Genomic DNA, 19,417 nt, shown 5'->3' with positions numbered 1-19,417 from the left:
ATCATGCGACTGTTGAAAATATTAAAACGTACTTTATTTATTAAAAATTTAATTTAAATATTATTTATTATCAGAAATATTAACTTGGACTGTTTCGCAAGTGATTTATCGGTCAACGCTCGGGACAAAAAGGTCTATTTACAAGTTTGCATATAGTCCACGGACTGTTTTTCTAAGTTACTCGTCTCAATATTTTGATTAGACTTCAAATCGCTTTCATGACACCGTATAGAATTGGAAACCAATATCCAAATAAAATATCGCGGGCATGTTTTTTTTTTATAAAATCAGATATACAAGGAGATCCAATATCTAACCTTCAAAGAGGACAAGTGTTTGATCTGAAAAACAGATTACGTATATTCAAATATAACTGTTCCTATGATCGTGGATTTAATGTTGGTAAAATGTAAATGGTCCTTTTATTCACAACCTTTACATTAGAAATAGATGGACGGTTTGAATGGGTTTTTGTGTGCTCTCTTTTGAATCGTAAATAAATATGTGGGGGTTGGATTCCAGAGAGAAAGAGAGTTAAAGTGATAAGTGTAAGAATGGATCTCCACCGTTGGATACACGTTAGGATGAGATGCACCGAAATGCACCAGACCAATCACCATATCAAGCACGATTCACAGGTGAATTTGAGATTAAAGATAATAAAGGTCTGAATCCCTTTTTTTATGTTTCTTACCTTAACTTTTCTTCTCATACGATCATTTGCCTATATGTGTGTGCATGTGTATGAAAATACAGTGACTGAGTTTTTCCTCTTTCTACACTAAAGACATGCGAAAAAAATTAGGATAAATTACGGTTTTGGTCCTTATGATACGCGGGGTTTTATGAAATTGGTTCTTAGACTTCATTTATTACGTAGATTACCTGATGATATGATTTTTTCACGAATTTGATCTCTGGACCAAACGACCATCCATTTCCTCCATTAAAACTTGATGGAATTTTCGTCTATTTATAAGGTTTTTTTCCATTTTTAATATTAAATTTTCATCTTTTTTTAGAATTTTATCCTTTTTGACCACCAATTACGTGATGCCATGTGTCATCTAAGAAGAATATTCCACTCTGCTCTTCTCTTATCTCTTGGTCACGTGAACCCACCCCAACCCACCTCTATCTTTACTAGAGTTGGCAACGGTAGGGTATAGATAGGGTAAGAGTTATTCCGTTATCCAATTCATTTAAAAATGTAAAGTTTACATCTTAAATATCAAAATGAAAGTTCTGAAAGTACGTTACATAAAAAATGAATCAAGTTAAAGTGCATTACTTTTTCATGTACTTTACCCTTTTTCTGATATATATATATATATATATATATATACAAACTAGAAGGGTACTCGTGCAATGAATCGAGACACATCTCAATATCAGTGTTTTATTTAATATTTTTTATGTCGACATAGGGGGTGTTTGGGATTGCTTATAAAAGCTGTTTTTTAACTTATTTCAGTATGACACCGGTGATAAGCTGTTTTTTGGTGTTTGGATAAGAAAAAAAATGCTTATACCGGTGCCAAACCGGTAATAAGCTGTTTTTTATAAGTTAATTCTTCCTGACTTATGAAAAACTGTTTATTACCAGTTTACAATTTTAACTTTCTTTTATTTAATTCCGATTTAATACCACATAAATTAATAAATATTTTTACAAAAAAACATAAGTTGTTTTAAATAAGCAATTCCAAACATCTCATAATACGATTTTATATGGTTTTGAGAACGCGATAATGATTTTATTTTTAAATAAAATATAAATTTGAAAATATCAAAATTTTGAAAAAAAAATATTGATATCCGTGTCAAATTAACTTTTTTAAAAAATTATTGTTTTTGGTGTAGTTTTCTTAATTCAATTTTTTTATTATAATTTAATTTAGATTTAGTAATGAAGTAATTTAATTTAGATTTAATGATATAATTTTTTTATAAAGATAATAACTAAGTATTCTGTTAGAACTCAATGATTATCTTAATTATATTTTAGATTTTTTATATTTAAAATGAGATGTTTATCCAGTATTTGATTATGTTTATCTGCAATTAGTTACACAAATTCAAATATGAAGTTTTAAAAAGTTGTACTTATGCACAATTTACTTATAATCTTAAATTTTAAGTAATATGCATTAATAAACAGTATTTCGTGCATAAAAAATGTTTTTTAAGAGTTTTTGTCAAATGCTTTATAATATAGTTAATTTAATCTTTTTAAAAGTTCTTGTGTGTTTGGTGTAATTTCCTTAATTAAATTTTGTTAGTTATCAATTATTATCATTATTATATTTTAAATTTTTTATATTTAAAATGAGATATTTATCCAATATTTGATTATATTTATCTGCAGTTAGTTAGACGAATTCAAGTATAGAGCTTTAATAAGTTGTACTTATGCATAATTTATTTGTAATCTTAAATTTTAAGTAATATGCATCAATAAACAATACTTCGTGCATAAAAAATTATTTTTAAGAGTTTTTGTCAAATGTTTTATAATATAGTATAAATAGTATAGATTATGTGTTTTTAAAAAAAGCAATAGTGATTTTATTTTTGAATAAAATATATATTTGAAAATATAATAAAAATTTTAAAAAATATATATCAATGTTAATGTCAAATCAATTATTTAAAAATTTTCATTTTTTATGTAATTTATTTAATTTATTTTTTTTAAATAATTTATTTTTGGTTTAATAATATAACATTTTATAAAGATAATAATTAAGTATTCTGTTAGAACTCAATGATTATCCTAATTATATTTTAGATTTTTTATATTTAAAATAAGATGTTTATCTAGTATTTGATTATGTTTATCTGCAATTAGTTACACGAATTCAGATATGGAGCTTTAATATGTTGTACTTACGCATAATCTACTTGTAATCTTGAGTTTTAAGTAATATGCATTAATAAACAAGACTTTAAATATAAAAAGTAGTTTTTAAGAGTTTTTGTCAAATAATTTATAATATAGTATAGATTATTTTTTTATAATTTAATTTAAGTTTAATAATGAAATAATTTATTTTTGGTTTAATAATATAACATTTTATAAAGATAATAATTAAGTATTTTGTTAGAACTCAATGATTATACTAATTATATTTTAGATTTTTTATATTTAAAATGAGATGTTTATCCTATATTTGATTGTGTTTATCTGCAGTTAGCTACACGAATTCAGATATGGAATGAAATCGGATAAGGATAAAATCGTTTAGGGATGAACGAGTTTAAGAGTTTTAAGAGTTTTAGCCAAATGCTTTATAAAATAGTATAGATATATTAATTTTGAACTTATTTATTCTATCAAATCATTTTCTTGCAATTTAAAAAATAAAAATAAAAACAAGTGGGAGGAAATGCTTGAAAGAGTCAAATGAGAAGAAAATATTCTACTAGTATTTATTAAAATCATTCTTGAATTATTTATTGCATTTTTTTAATTTATTTTATTCAAAAATATATTTTTCAATAACGAATTCAACTAACTTATTGGATTTATTTAAAACTTTAAATAAATTATATACAAATTGTAGAATAAAAAAACGAATTCAATCGAATTTCCTTGAGCCTTGGAGTACGTATGGACGGTGAGAGGAAGGTGTAATGAAGCTGCTATTATGGAAAACAATATAAAGTCAAAATCCCGATAACATATATTACGATTGTTGACTTGTTACTCATTAATATGATCGTCGTTACATGAAACTTCGCATACACGTACCCGACTATGACTTGGACAAAATGTCGAGAAATATTGAAGCGATTTTGTCAATCGTATGGTTTTGACAACCAACATATCTTGCGTGGGCCTTAATCTGTATATTGATCTACAATGACTATAAATGGAATTGAACTGTATATATCATGAATTTTCTTGTAAGTTTACATATGTATTAATATCTCTCTCTCTCTCTCTCTCGTTATCTATATATCACACACACACACACATATATATATATACACACACATATATATATACACACACACACGGGTTAATTATCTGAGAACTCAAATTTCGTGAGAGCCACCATAAGCCACTGATTTAAGATAACTAGTCATATTTTATAAAAAGTAACTCATATATTAGATGACGAGTAAAATAAACTAAAAATACACGGTGACAGTTTTGTGATTATTGATAAATCTCGTGATAATTTTGTGATTATTGAGAAGTCTTACGACAATTTTGTGATTATGAATGTTCAGATTGTAGATCCAATCCAATGGTTGAGAATTGGTTTTACAGGTCTTATGGAAAACTCTTGGTCTCACATGATCCCAAGTATGTATGTATATATGTATGTATGTATGTATGTATGTATGTATGTATGTATGTATGTATAGACAGAGATAGAGATAAAGATGGGTTATAATGCAACCCTTTACGTGTGTACAATCAATGCAACTCAATCTCAACCGTACATTTGATTTCATAAATATATGATTTCATAAAAGTTTAGATTATTTTATAATATAAAGTATTGATCATAATGAATGAACCATATTCATCTTTCATAAATATTCAAATCATAATAAATAAACTTTTATCATTTTCATAAATATCTTAATTAATTGAATTGTATTGGTCGTACAAATGTAATAAACTACATTTGAAACGTATACATCACTTTTATCTATTATGTGAATATAGTTGACTTTTTAATATTGGAAGAAGAATATATGTGCAAAACAAAGGAAGCCACATAAATCGATGTCATTTATATCAAATATGATAGAAAAATGGTGCACACAAATAATAAGTTTGCAAAATGACTAAAATACCCATAGATTAAAGTAGAATTAGAAAAGAAAAGGGCAAATGTCCAAATGCAAAGTTGGTAATTTAATTTATTTTAATAGCAGATGGCAACACAATGCATCTTGTATTTGATTATTCTTTTGTTTTATAAAAACTTTTGAGTATTTTATTCAAAAAAATTTCCAATAAATTACCATGACAATGATTTATAATTTGAGTGAAATTAAGCTGTTGTTAGGTTGTCGTGCACTGGTTAAGTAATAATAGGATGTAGTGGAATATCTCATCTATATCAGATTTGAATCTAGATGCTTCCAAAGCTTTTATGGTCATGGACATTCACCTTTCATGACCTCAGACTATTCGTGATTGTTCGAGAGATTAGTCAGTGTGCATAAGCTGTCCTGAAAACTAATGATCACAAAAAAAACTTAGTGACACTTTTTTTTATATACATTTGTAATTGTCTCAGTGTTCTTATATATATATAGGGTTGGGTTCACGTGATACTAGGCTGTTTTCTTGAGACCCGTGAGACAATCTTTTTACACTTGAAACTTCATAGCAAAAACACTGTGAAGGTTTAAAAAAATCGAACATTCACAGCAAAACACTGTGAAGGTTACCTTCACAACATTTTGCTATGAAGTTTCAAGTGTAAAAAAGTTGGTCTCACGGGTCTCACGAAAACAGCCTAATATCATGTGAACCCAACCCTATATATATATATATATATATATATATACACACACACACACACACATCAAGAGAGAGAGAGAGAGAGAGAGAAAATCATTTGTTAACCAAATAAATAGTATTAACTTTGATAACCGATCTATGGCTTTAATTTTTTTTTAATCAATGGTAGTGATGAATGAGAGGTTATAATCTAACAAAAACGGAAACAAATTTAAAAAATAAAATAAATGAAGGGCATTTTTGGAACAAAATATTTTTAGAAGATATTTATGTTTATTTTTTGCAAAATAATCAATAATAATATACGTGAAACATGGTCAATCCTCAAGCCCTGTTATTACAAAATAATACTCCATAAAGCTGATAATCAACTTAAGGTGGCGTCTAGTTCACAAAATATTTTTGGATGAAATAGAATCTGTCAACGGAATTTGATTTTGAAGGAATTGAGATGAAATGTTGTCAGGTTTTACCGTCTGTTTGGTTGGCAGATTTTGAATCCGTCGGTTGGTTCACACAATGTAGCTTTATAATTGGAATAAAATTTCGCTAAATTACCAAAATACCCTTTTTGATATTTGAGGTTAAGGGTATTTTTTGAATCATGAAAATGTTAAATTCTACTTCATCAAAATACAATCTCTAGATCATGGAATGTCTAAATCCCTCATTTGTGGAATTTAACGATTACTTCCATGAAAAATATTGAATCAGTCAATAAAGTTGAATTTGGTCAAATGAATCTAACATTCCAATTTAATCAAATTCCTTCAGAATCTGTGTATCAAATGTCACATACACAATACCATAAAATAAAATCAACAGAGATACAGAGAACAGATAAAACATGAATTAAAGTTGATAATCAAAATGTATCTTACTGTATTGTATGTCAATACAATATGTGACTTCTATTTTTAGTATACATATTATATGATAATGTGACTACTTCTTCACACACACACACACACACACACTCTCTATTTCCATATATAGAAATTGTCTTTTTCTCGATCCCCCTCTATATAAATGTATGGGCAAGCAACTTGAGAAATCTTGGTGGGGGGTTTTCTTTAGCATCATATTTCCTAAAAATGAGGAACAAACCTACTTATTTTCATGTGTCTTTTCTTATTATTTTCTTGTTTTTATTTCATTTGAATAATAAAAGCAACAACGCATCTGCTTCAGAGACTGATACGTTAGTTATCGGTGCAATTACGGACACGACGTCGCGAGCAGGCAAAGAAGCCAGAGTCGCCATGGAAATCATGGTAGATGATTTCAACGCAAGAACAGGGAAAAACCTGACGCTATACGCAAGAAACTCTAGAGGAAATACTGTACAAGCGATCCACGAAGGTAATGTATATTGTACCTTCGTTCTTGTTCGATATGCCATTTTTAGCAAACTAGATGTGTTTAGTCAACCAGCCAAACAGATAAATTAGATATATGAGATAATGTTTATAAAAAGATTTAATGGAACAAGTCACAGATTAATTGGGTTGTGTATTGATTCATTGGATCTGTACATTTCGTTTTGTTTTTCATTTATATTTATATTTTATTGCAACAAATTTCGTCAACACTGATAAATATATCTACGTGGTTGGGTTCACATGAGACCAATGTTTTTTCGTGAGACCCGTAATACCAATTTATGTTCATTGATCGACTTTATAAGTTAATGATCTAAAGTTGCACGGTGACAATTTTGTGATTATTGAGAAGTCTGTTGACAATTTTGTGATTATGAACAATTAAATTGTAAATCTAATCCAAATGTTGAGAATTGGTCTTACGGGTCTTACGAAAAGCCATTGGTCTCACATGATCCCAAATTTATATCTATGTACGAAAACGATACCTGGTTTGCAACGGCCTTGTTATATTTGATTTTTATTTTACGTGATAATATGGACGTAGGAGGCGGGTTGGACGACATATCAAAACAAGTTTCGATCAAAGGGTCAAGATATATCTTGTCGGTTGAGTTGTCTCATTATCATTTTTTAATTTTTCATAAATAATTAATATTATTACATATGATTACAACAGTACCCTCATTGACTTTATAACTTCCTCTCTCCTCTATAATCTTTAAAGATTTTCGGCTTTTCTTTATCTTTTAACTTGATTTGGTCTTCAACAATTTATACTATATTATAAAAGCATTTGATAAAAACTATTGAAAATCATTTTTTATATATGAAATATTATTTATTGATGCATGTTACTCAAAATTCAAAATTACAAGTAAATTGTACGTAAGTATAACTTATTAAAACTCTATGTTTGAATTCGTGTAAGTAATTACAGATAAACATAATCAAATACATGATAAACATCTCATTTTAAATATAGAAATATAAAATATAATTATAATAAATTATAACAGAATACTTAATTTTTATATTTATAAAAAAATTATATATTATTAAACAAAAAACAAATTACTTCGCTATTAAATCTAAATTAAATTATAAAAAAAAATGAATAAATAAATTACATAAAAAAATGAGAATTTTTAAACAGTCAATTTGATGCTATTGATATACTTTTTAAAATGTTTTATTATATTTCCAAATTTATATTTTATTTAAAAATAAAAAAATTATCATTTTCTCAAAATGATATAAATAACATTATAACATAGATAAAGACAAATAATAAAATGAAATACTAAAATCGAGATATATCTCACTGTATTGTACGAGTACCTTTTCGAACGATCAATTTTACTGAAATTGTTTATCATATATATATATAATTTTTGTTAATAAAATTAAAGGAAAAAGTTAAGAAAAGCTTCCCGCCATATCAATGGAGATTTTTTGAATACAACGATCCAAAGGTCATACCTGAATGCAAATCGAGTAGTTTAACGATGCTGGATTTACTTCCGGCGCCGGTTACGATTTCCGGCATTTAATTGTACCAATTCCGAGCCCCCATCTACTTCTTCAGGTTTATCGATTTCATGAAATTTTCAATTTTCCGATTCCTGTTTTCTGATTATTCTTAGTGCTACATGCTTGGTACTGGTAGTCATCGGATTATGAAATAGTAATGTTATAGGATAGATCCGTTATCTGATTTCTACGTATTTACGGTTTAGTTCTTATTTTTTAAAACCCTAGAAAACTTCCCCTTTTCCATTTAGATCTCATAATACTCATTTCGTTTCATCAATATCTCGAAGTTTTTGAGGAAACACGATTCATTATGGACACAATATTGTGGGGGTTTAATTTGAAACAAAAATCCATATTGATTATGAACACAATAGTTCTTCCCAGCAAAGTGTGTTTTATTATTTCAATGTTCAGGTTTGCATCTAAGATTGTTTTTGTTACAAACGATCTCTGATTGTAGCGTTTGTCAGAACGATGAACTTATGTATGAATATTTAAGGAATTTCAAGAATTTTATGATACATATATATGGAGAAAGTGTTATAAATTTTATATCATTCTAGTTTGATATCAAAATAACTGGGAAATGATTTGGAAGCAGAACAAAATGTTTCTAACAACCGACATTAGATATATAGAGTCCCCTTCTTTTACAAAAACCATTAGACATCTGCAATCTAGTTGGACGAGACTCAAAAAAGAATTATCTAGACCTCATGAACAATTTGATAATTTGCAAAATTTTAGCTGCAAAAGCTAGAAACTGATTATATATAAAGGGTCATTGCTTGTTTCAACATTAAGATGTTCAGTTGGTGAATCAATAAAACCAGTTTATGTAGCTCTGTGTAGATATCTCTATTCTGTAGTGTTGTCCACCTGTTTTTCTTTTTCTTCCTCTATCTTACTTGCAGATAGATAACAATTTTTGGACATGGTCGAAATGCAGCCACCTATCTTATTAATACACATAAGGTGGAGGCGATTTTGGGACTACAGACCTTGGAAGAAGTGGTTTCAGTCGCAGAGGTCGGTAGTGAAGCTCAAGTTCCGACCTTCTCTCTTTTTGATTCAGTTCCTGAATGGGCACTAGATCGGTGGCCCTTTCTTGTTCAAGCCTCACCCTCTCAATTTGCTCAAATGAAAGCTGTTGTTGCTATTTTGAAATCTTGTGAGTGGCATCGCTTTACTTTCATATACGAAGATATCAATTCAGCTTCCACTCAAGTCATTCCTCATCTAATCGAAGCCATAAAAGAATCTGGTGTAGAAATGAGCACTATCGTAAAGCTCTCATCTCTATCTTCTTCTTCTTCTTCTTCTTTGTTGCTAGAAGAACTTGAAAGGATTAAAACAGAGCAATGCAGAGTGTTTCTCGTTCACGCCACTTTGGAAATGGGTATTCGCCTTTTTCAAAATGCAAAAAACATGGGGATGATGGAAAGGGGTTATGTTTGGATCACAACAACTTTATTTACAGATCTTCTCCATACTGTGAATTCCTCTACCTTTTCCATGATGGAAGGTATTGTGGGACTTGGTAGTTTCTTTCTGGATACTAGCTTACAGTTTCAAGATTTTAGCACAAAGTTTCAGAAAAAGTTCAAGATCGAGCAACCTGAAGAAGATAACAACATGCCCGGCATTTTTGCAGCCCAGGCCTATGATGCTACATGGATTGTGGCCTTAGCATTGAGCGAAAAGAACACGAGTGGGCAAAAGTTACTGGAAAGAGTTCCATCAATGTCTTTAAATGGCAATGGCATCACCGGTGAAGTTCAGTTTGTTGACCGAAAACCAGCTGCGTCACATATATTTCCCATTATCAACGTTATAGGAAAATACTATAGAGAACTCGGGTTCTGGTCAGAAGGACACGGTTTTTCTGAGGTTATTAATAGGACTACTAACAATACCTCTTTGCAAAGTTTAGGCTACATTTTTTGGCCTGGGAGACCGTTGCATACTCCAAGAGGGTGGGATATTTCTACAAATGTCAATCCGTTGCGAGTTGGTGTGCCAACGATGGCCATGTTTAAGAAATTTGTGGAAGTGATATATGATAGCGATGGTAATTTCACTTGCACTGGATATTCAGTTGAGCTTTTCAAAGAAATGGTTAAACAGTTGCCATATTACTTGCCATATGAGTTTATCCCCTTCAACGGAACATATGATCAACTGGTGGAGAAAGTTTATCTAAAGGTGAAGAGCCACTATTCATGCATTTTATTTATAACTTTTAAGCTCAGATTCCTGCTATTACTTTATTCTCCTTTTAGAATAGTAAAGCAATATCTTGAAGCAATTTCAGTTTCTGTGCTTCAGCCCGTACTTTTAACAAATATTCTTAGTTTAGAGTGTATCAACCCGTCTCACATAGATAGAAAAGTAAATTTGTTAGCTTCTTATGGGTGTGTTTGGTACACTGGACATAATAGAACAAAAAAGGGATCACTGTTCCATGTTTGGCAGGACTTTTACGTGGAGCAGACTAAAACAAAGTGGAATAGGTGTGTTCCACCCCCACCCCATGAAACAATGTACATTTTATTCATTCTTTAAATTTTTTTTTTTGTAATTTATGTTCTTTAAACTTTCACTTTACTATCCTCAAATATTATTTTTATTCGGTTTCTATAGTTTGATTAATTTAATGTAATTTATTTTTATTTTGGTGTCATTTTAATTGTCTTGACGAGAACTTTTTAATGATATATTTTGTTATAAAAAATATTTGTTTTATTATAATTTAATAAATTACATAAATTAATCAAAATATATAAACAACTCATTAGGGTAAATTGGTAATTTTATCTATTATGTAATGTCCAGTTTTGTCTTAACAAAAGCTTAATAGTTGTTCTATCCTCTTTTATCATGTTCTGCTCTGTCCTATCCTGTTTGGATACCAAATGTACCCTATAAGCTCAAAGTTATGGGATATGGGATACCAATTACTTCCACCATGGTTTTAAGTTGAATCCGAAGTTATTGGGCTAGCCTGTTGCTTTGGGGATTTACAAATAGACTCTACATATTAGCTATAATATGTTGTTTTTCTTCTTCTTATTAATTTTTCTTACCTGAAATTTTGCATTTATTGGGCAGATATTTGATGCAGTAGTTGGTGATGTCTCAGTAGTGTCCAGACGATATCAGTATGCCGAGTTTACACATCCGTATACAGAAACAGGGTTGGTGATGGTAGTACCTGTTGCATCACAGCATGGACAATGGCTATTTGTGAAGCCCTTCACATTGGGCATGTGGGCTCTAACTGTTATGATTCATATCTATAATGGCTTTGTGGTATGGCTGATTGAGCGGAAACACAGTCCTGAACTCGAAGGGTCTGCATTGCATCAAACTGGAATTCTTCTTTGTTTAGCCTTCACGAGGATGTTTTTAGCAAATGGTAAGTTGAAATGTTGCAAACAACGCTTCTGAAGTGTCCTATAAACACATCTTATTATAGGGCACTTGTTTTATAAGACATTCTTTAAAATAGTGTCCTATAAAAGGGCTAATAGGACACTTTGTTTCAAAAGTGTCCTAAAAAGCTTGTTAAGACGCTCAAAAGCATCCTATAAACTTATTACAACACTTTTAGATAGGACATAAAAAAGTTTGGTCTTATAAACTTAAGTTCTATAAAGTAGTCTATTAGAACATTAAAACACTTTTCGCTTCCTATAAACTCGATTTATTTGTAGTGATACAAAGATTGTTGTACTTACAATTATAGTAGGTTCCAAGTTGTTTAAGAAGTAATTTTTGGCTACAACATAATTTAAGAATTGTCTCGAAACACATCTTTTTATAGGACACTTGTTTTATAAGACATTTTTTTTAATTCCAAATAGTGTCCTATAAAAGGCTAATAGGACACTTTGTTTCAAAAGTGTCCTAAAAAGCTTGTTAAGACGTTCAAAACCGTTCTATAAACTTATTACAACACTTTTAGATAAGACACACAAGGGTTTGGACCTCTAAACTTAAGTCCTATAAAGTAGTCTATTAGAACACTTTAACACTGCAACAAAATTGGTTTTGTAGGACACCTAAAATGTCTAAGCGTCTTAATAAAATACTTTGTAAGACTTAAGTTTATAAGACCAGACCAAAAAAGGTCCTATCTAGAAGTGTTACAAAAGGTTTATAGGATACTTTTAGGCGTTTTAACAAGTTTTTTTAGGATGCTTTTAAACCAAAGTGTCGTGTTAGCTATTTTATATGACGCTATTTGAAAAAGTGTTATATAAAAAGATTAGTTTATAGGACATTTTTCAAATGTATTCTATAAAGTAGCTAATAAGACACTTTATTCTAAAAATGTCATAAAAAACATGTTAAAATGCTCAAAAGTGTTCTATAAACCTATTTTAATGCTTTTAGATAGGACGCTTTATAGTTTGATCCTATAAACTTAAGTTCTATAAAGTATTAAGTTCTATAAAGTATTCTATTAGGACCCTTAGACAATCTAGGCTATAAACCCAATTTTGTTGTAGTGGTATAAACACTTTTTGCGTCCTATAAACTCGATTTTGTTGTAGTGGTAACACTGCTCTTATCACTCAGGTGACGAACTTCATAGCAATTTGACAAGAATAACAACTGTGGTGTGGCTTTTTGCGGCAATAATCATTGGTCAGTGTTACACGGCTAGCCTCACCAGTATGCTCACTGTTAGAAGGCTGATACCTAAAGTAGCCGACTTTGAGACACTGAAGAATACAAATGCAATTGTGGGGTATGGCAGAGGAGCCCATGTCGTTAGGTATTTGGAGGATGTTTTGCATTTCAAGCCTAGTAACATTCGGAGCTTCAAGTCACCAGAAGAATATGCTCGTGCTCTTCGAAGTGGAGAAATAGCAGCGGTTTTTCTTGAGGCTCCGTTCACTAAACTATTCCTTTCCAAGTACTGCAAGAGCTTCATGGCGGCCGGGCCTACATTCGGGGATGGAGGATTTGCATTTGTAAGATTCTTATATATTACTCCATTGACTCATTTGTGTTAAGAGTCTCACATCTGCTATACTTGTTAAGAGTCTCATATCTGCTAGACTTGGACCTTTCTACTTCAACATATGTTGGAACCTCTCTTCTTTCCTTAGGGGCTCTTTTGGAGAATAATTTGATGGGGTTCCACATATTTCACATCGTATCAAAGCCAAGGTCTACACGCTACAACAAAATCAGGTTTATAGGATGCCAACAAATTTTAACTGTCCCAATAGACCGCTTTATAGGGTGCAAGTTTATAGGACTAAACAATAAAATATGCTATCTAAAGGTGTTGTAATAAGTTTACAAGACACTTTTGGGCGTCTTAACAAGTTTCTTAGGACACTTTTAATACAAATCGTTGTATTAGCTATTTTATAGGACATTTTTGAGAAATGTTCTATGGACACATCTTTTTATAGGACACTTGTTTTTATAAGACATTTTTCAAAATAGTGTCATATAAAATAGCTAATACAACTTTTTTTTAAAAAAAATGTCCTAAAGAACTTGTTAGGACGACCAAAAACATCCTATAAGCTTATTAAAACACCTTTAGATATGACACTTTATTGTTTCACTACAAAAACTGATTTTATAGGACGCCTAAAATGTAGAAGCGTCAAAAAAATATATTTTATGGGACTTAAGTTTATAGGACCTAAGTTTATAGGACCAAATCAAAAAGCGTCACATCTAAAGTGTTACAATAGGTTTATATGACGCTTTTAGGCGTTTTAACAAGTTTTTTAGGACCTTTTAAAATAAAGTGTCGTATTAACTATTTTATACGACACTATTTGAAAAAGTGTTGTATTAACTATTTATATGACAATATTTGAAAAAGTGTCCTATAAATACAAGTGTCCAATAAAAAGATGGGTTTACAGGACACTTCTCTCTCAGAAGTGTTCTGTAAAATAGATAATCAGATACTTTATTTCAAAAGCATCCTAAAAAACTTGTTAAAACGCCTAAAAGCATCCTATAAACCTAAGTTCTACAAAAGTATTCTATTAGGACGCTTTATAGTTTGATTCTATAAATGTGAATTCTATTAAAGTATTATATTAGGATGCTTAGACAATCTAGGCGTCCTATAAAGCCAAATTCTTGTAGTGTTTGGTCCTATAAATCAAGTCTTATAAATCCGTCTGTTTGGACGCCTAGACATTTTTGGCATCCTATAAACCCATTTTTGTTTTAGTGACACCTCTAGGACATTTGTGCCCGCCTAGCCTATGTTGGAGGGGGCGCGTTAGAGTCCCAATACTAGGTACACTTGGAACTTTCTGCTTTGATATATGTTGGAACCCCTCTTTTCTTCTCAAGGGCTCTTTTGGAGAGTAATCTGATAGGGTTCGACATATCTCACAATTTGATCTCTTCAACTTGGTGACACCAGTTCAATTCCCCCACCAAGTTCTTATGCATCTGCATTCTTGTTTCACTACAACAAAATTGATTTTATAGCACGCCTAAATTAAGAAGTGTTTGGAAAAATATATTTTGTAGGACTAAGTTTACAGGACCAAAACAAAAAGCGTCCTATCTAAAAGCGTCACAATAGTTTAGTAGGACGCTTCTAGGCGTTACAAATTTTTTAGGACGTTCTAAAATAACGTGTCACATTAACTATTTTATGTAACTTTATTTGAAAAAGTGTCATACAAACAGAAGTGTCCTATAAAAAGATGGGTTTATAGGACACTTCTAAAAAATGGCCCATAAAATAGCTAACGAGACACTTTATTTTAAACGCATCCTAAAAAACATGTTAAAATGCCTGAAAGCGTCTTATAAACCTATTGTAGCACTTTTAGAAAGGGCGCTTTATAGTTTGGTCCTATAAACCTAAGTTCTATAAAATATTCTATTAGGACGTTTAGACAATGTCGTACTATAAAGCCAATTTTATTAAGTGTTTCAAGTAGTCCATAATGACTTACTAGTCTGGCTGTACCTCCAACTGCAGGTACTTCAGAAAGGTTCTCCAATGCTTGCTGATTTTACGAAGGCATTACTGAACATTTCCGAAAGTGGAACTCTCCGACATATGGAGCAAAGAATGATTGGTTCCGAGCACTGTGTAGATCTGGAATCGATCCATGATGACTATGAAAGTTTGGGTCTTCATAGCTTTTGGTCACTTTTCCTTTTTACAGGCGCCACTTCGACCGTTGCACTTGCAATCTATGTCATTATTAGCTTGCGTAATCATTACTGGATTGAAGGGAGAAGTCTCGTCACCATTATTTCTGATGTTAGAAAGTATTTTCTGTATCGAAGGAAACGATTCTCCAGGAAAGTCAGCAATGTGGAAAGTCCTAAAAGTTCAAGCGTGCTAGAAATGAGTTGAGTCTAGGCGTTACAACGCAGTTACGCTGGATTTGACCCGAACAGATTGGAACCTACTATGATTGTAGGTACAACACTCCTTGAATCATTACAAAAAATTTGGGTTTATAGGACGCCAAAAATGTTTTAAGTGTCCCAATAGACTGCTTTATAGGACTTAAGGTTATAGGACCAAAATGATAAAGCGTTCTATCTAAAAGCGTTGCAATAAGTTTATAGGACGCCAAAAATATTTGAGTGTCCCAATAGACTGCTTTATAGGACTTAAGTTTATAGGACCAAACAATAAAGCGTACTACCTAAAAGCATTGCAATAAGTTTATAAGATGCCAAAAATGTTTAAGTGTCCGCTTTCTAGGACTCAAGTTTATAGGACCAAATGATAAAGCGTCCTACCTAAAAGCATTGCAATAAGTTTATAGGACGCTTTTGGGTGTCTTAACAAGCTTATTCGGACATTTTTAAAATAAAATGTCGTATTAGCTATTTTATAGGACACTATATGACAAAGTGTCTTATAAAAACAAGTGTCCTATAAAAAGATGTGTTTATAGGATACTTCTCAAAAATATTCTATAAAATAGTTAATATGACACTTTATTTTAAAAATGTCCTAAAAAACTTGTCAAGACGTCCAAAAACGTCCTATTACAACACTTTTAGATAAGACTCTTTATTGTTTGGTTCTATAAAACAATCTATTAGGACATGTAGACATTGTTGGCGTCCTATCAACCCGATATTACAGTAGCGAGTTATCTAAAATATAAAAAGCAAAGTAGCAATTCCATCTCTTTTGTATGTGTGCTGATATGATGTGTTACGTTTATTGGTGTTGGATATATAGGTGCATGGAAACAAGATGAACGACAACAGCAAATACTAAAATCGAAAAGCACATGGCATGACATTCAGCTGTTATAGTTCAATCGATGAAACAGCACATGATCAACATGAACAAGAATGATTCACAGCATGTTGTCATGGGGATGGATCACATGAAGTCGAGTGGCAGCAGCACCATACAGACATACGCATGATACCGTCTGACTGCAAACAGATCATCCGTCAAAGAAGGTTACATTTCTGCCAAAATCTCTAGCAACTTATAGAGTTTTCCAAAGTGTAAAGATATAATGCAAAGAATATAATCCCTGATTTTTGTGGGATTGTATTTAGCTTCTAGTAGCAGATTTTTGTATAGTTGGGTAGTTTTCTTCTTTAGCTATCAAATCCATTTAATTATGGGATTTAATTTAGGTCATTTAGGTTGTATACACACCTGCGTTTATCAACGAGAATACGTATAAAGTTTCTCTAAAAGTTTCATAAAGTATTCTAGTATCTCCTTGTGTCATGTAGTGTTGTCTAGGAACTTCTAAGAGGCTTGTTTGTTAGCAGCTTAATAAGCTTAACGGGAATCACAACTTATCCTGTCAACTATACATAACCATTTGATAGTGGCTTATTCAGTAAGCTTCTAGAAGGAAGATTTATGCAAAAAGCTAAGTTTTTTTTTTCAAACGTGTCATTCCAATTAAAAAACATGCTCCTTTCATTTATGAAAAAACCCTGCAAACAAAAACCTTTTCAATTTATAGATATAGATTAATTCACACAGACAACTTTATCCTTACATGACTTAATGAAAAACCAACCAAACTATGTAAGATACTGCAAGATGAGTCCATGTGACTTTAACTTAGCAGATAAGGAGGTGGGCGTCTGCTGAATGAATGAAAAGCATGAGGTTCGACTCCATGCACCACCTAGGGACATACAGTTTACGACCATGGGACCGGTATAGAGGGGAGTTCCATAGGGTGGTGGTGTACCCTTTTTCAGAATATTTGTAAGACGAACTTGAAAGTTCCCGGGACAATCTTGTATCCACGGGGTTTCAGGGTTTGTACATCTTTAGCAACGTTTGGAGTTCCCCTCATTTGTAAACCATCCAAGAAACATTCAAACAATAAAAAGAAAGCCTTTTTACAAGCTCATTCAAGGTTCTTGTGTTTGTTACTCCATTCAAGTCCCTTTTTTAGCACTTTCAGGATGACTTAGGGGATGTTTACCAAACACTTACTCGGGTACGTGAACACCACGTCACATTACGTTACCGGGTGAATATTGGTAAGGACCAAAAATCTTACCCGGTAAGAACGAGACAAGGACCAAGAGTCTTACCCGGTAAGTGAGGGCGATAACTCTTATCACGGTAAGTGCTTACCGGGTAAATTGTTGCATACGATACCGTTTTGGTGGACTAAATCTTACCCAGTAAGTAAATGATTGTGTTAAATTTTACCGGTAAACGCTTACTGGGTAAGTGTTTGATAAATGGCCCCTTAGTACTTTCAAGGTGTCAAAGTATAGTAAGGCTTCGTTTTTGGTTTACTTTTGTAGTAACGGCAGAAATCTAACAATGTTAAGATCGCTCATAACTTTTGTCCGTACAATAAAATCGGGTTTATAGGATGCCAACAATGTACAAGGGGATGTTTGATTGGTTTTCCATAAGTTCTGTATGGATAAAGCTGATTATGTGGATTAATCTGTTTCTATGGATTGGTAAGGTTTTTTTATAGAAGGAAGGAACACGTTTTTTATTTGGGAGGGGCATGTTTGGAAAACCTTGGCTTTCTGCATAAAGCCCTCCCCCAAAAGCTTACAGTGAATAAGCTGTTAGTCCCATTAAGCTCATTAAGCTGCTAAAGAACAAGCCCCAAGTGTCATACTAGACCGCTTTATGTGATTTAAGCTTATAGATACAAACAAAAACGTGTCATGTCTAAAAGTGTTACAATAAGTTTATAGAACGCTTTTGGGCGTCTTAACAAGTTTCTAGCACATTTTCAAAATAAGGCGTCATATTATCTATTTTATAGGACACTTTTGACAAGTGTCTTATAAATACATTTTTTTAAATGACACTTGTTTTTATAAAACCTTTTTTTACATAGTGACCTATAAAATAGCTAATATGACAATTTGTCTTAAAAATGTCCTATTTAGCTAGTTAAGACACCCAAAACCGTTCTATAAACTTATTGCTACACTTTTAGATATGACGCTTTATCGTTTGGTCCTATAAACATAAGTCTTATAAAACAGTCTATTAAGACACTTAAAAACATTTTCTGGCGTCCTGTAAACCCAAAATCGTTGTAGTATGTAGTGAAATTATGAAGTTCATGTCAAAACTTGTAATTCTTTTGTCAACAAATGTATCTGTGAAAGTTAGATAATACCCTAACCCATAGGATTGAACTTTGTAATTTACTTCAAAGATAAATCGGACTTGCATACATCATATCCTATAGGATAGAGGTCAGGTATGTGTACATCTTACCCACCCTAGACCCTACCACCAGATGGAATATACTGGATTAGTTTGGTTTATAAATCAGACCTGCATTTTATGTATGGATCATCAATCAATCCAGGATCATATTTGCTTCAAGATTCTAACGTGTTTGGTACATGGGACGGGATAAAACTCATTGTCCCATGTTTGGTGCAACATGCGACAGAACAATAACTCACTGTCCCACGTTTGGCGTGACATGTGACATAACAATAACTCACTGTCCCACGTTTGATATATAATCTTAAGAACTGGGAAAAGGTAGGACAACAT

General features: G+C 31.5%; 1 protein-coding gene across 1 annotated transcript; it reads left to right on the top strand.

Annotated features, from left to right (window-relative positions):
- The first annotated feature begins 6,585 nt into the window (after positions 1-6,585).
- On the top strand, positions 6,586-16,969 carry LOC112516341 (glutamate receptor 2.8-like). Its single transcript, XM_025123352.1, has 6 exons — positions 6,586-6,853; positions 9,359-10,614; positions 11,521-11,827; positions 12,994-13,391; positions 15,395-15,841; positions 16,625-16,969. The coding sequence occupies exons 1-5, from the start codon at positions 6,586-6,588 to the stop codon at positions 15,776-15,778; spliced, it is 2,613 nt and encodes an 870-aa protein (XP_024979120.1). The 3' UTR covers positions 15,779-15,841; positions 16,625-16,969.
- The last annotated feature ends 2,448 nt before the right edge of the window (positions 16,970-19,417 follow it).

This window comes from Cynara cardunculus (assembly GCF_001531365.2).
Source record: "Cynara cardunculus var. scolymus isolate 2C chromosome LG 8, CcrdV1, whole genome shotgun sequence".
NCBI lineage: Eukaryota > Viridiplantae > Streptophyta > Magnoliopsida > Asterales > Asteraceae > Cynara > Cynara cardunculus.
The sequence above is the reverse complement of the archived record's forward strand: the minus strand, read 5'-3'. Positions and strand labels throughout refer to the sequence as shown.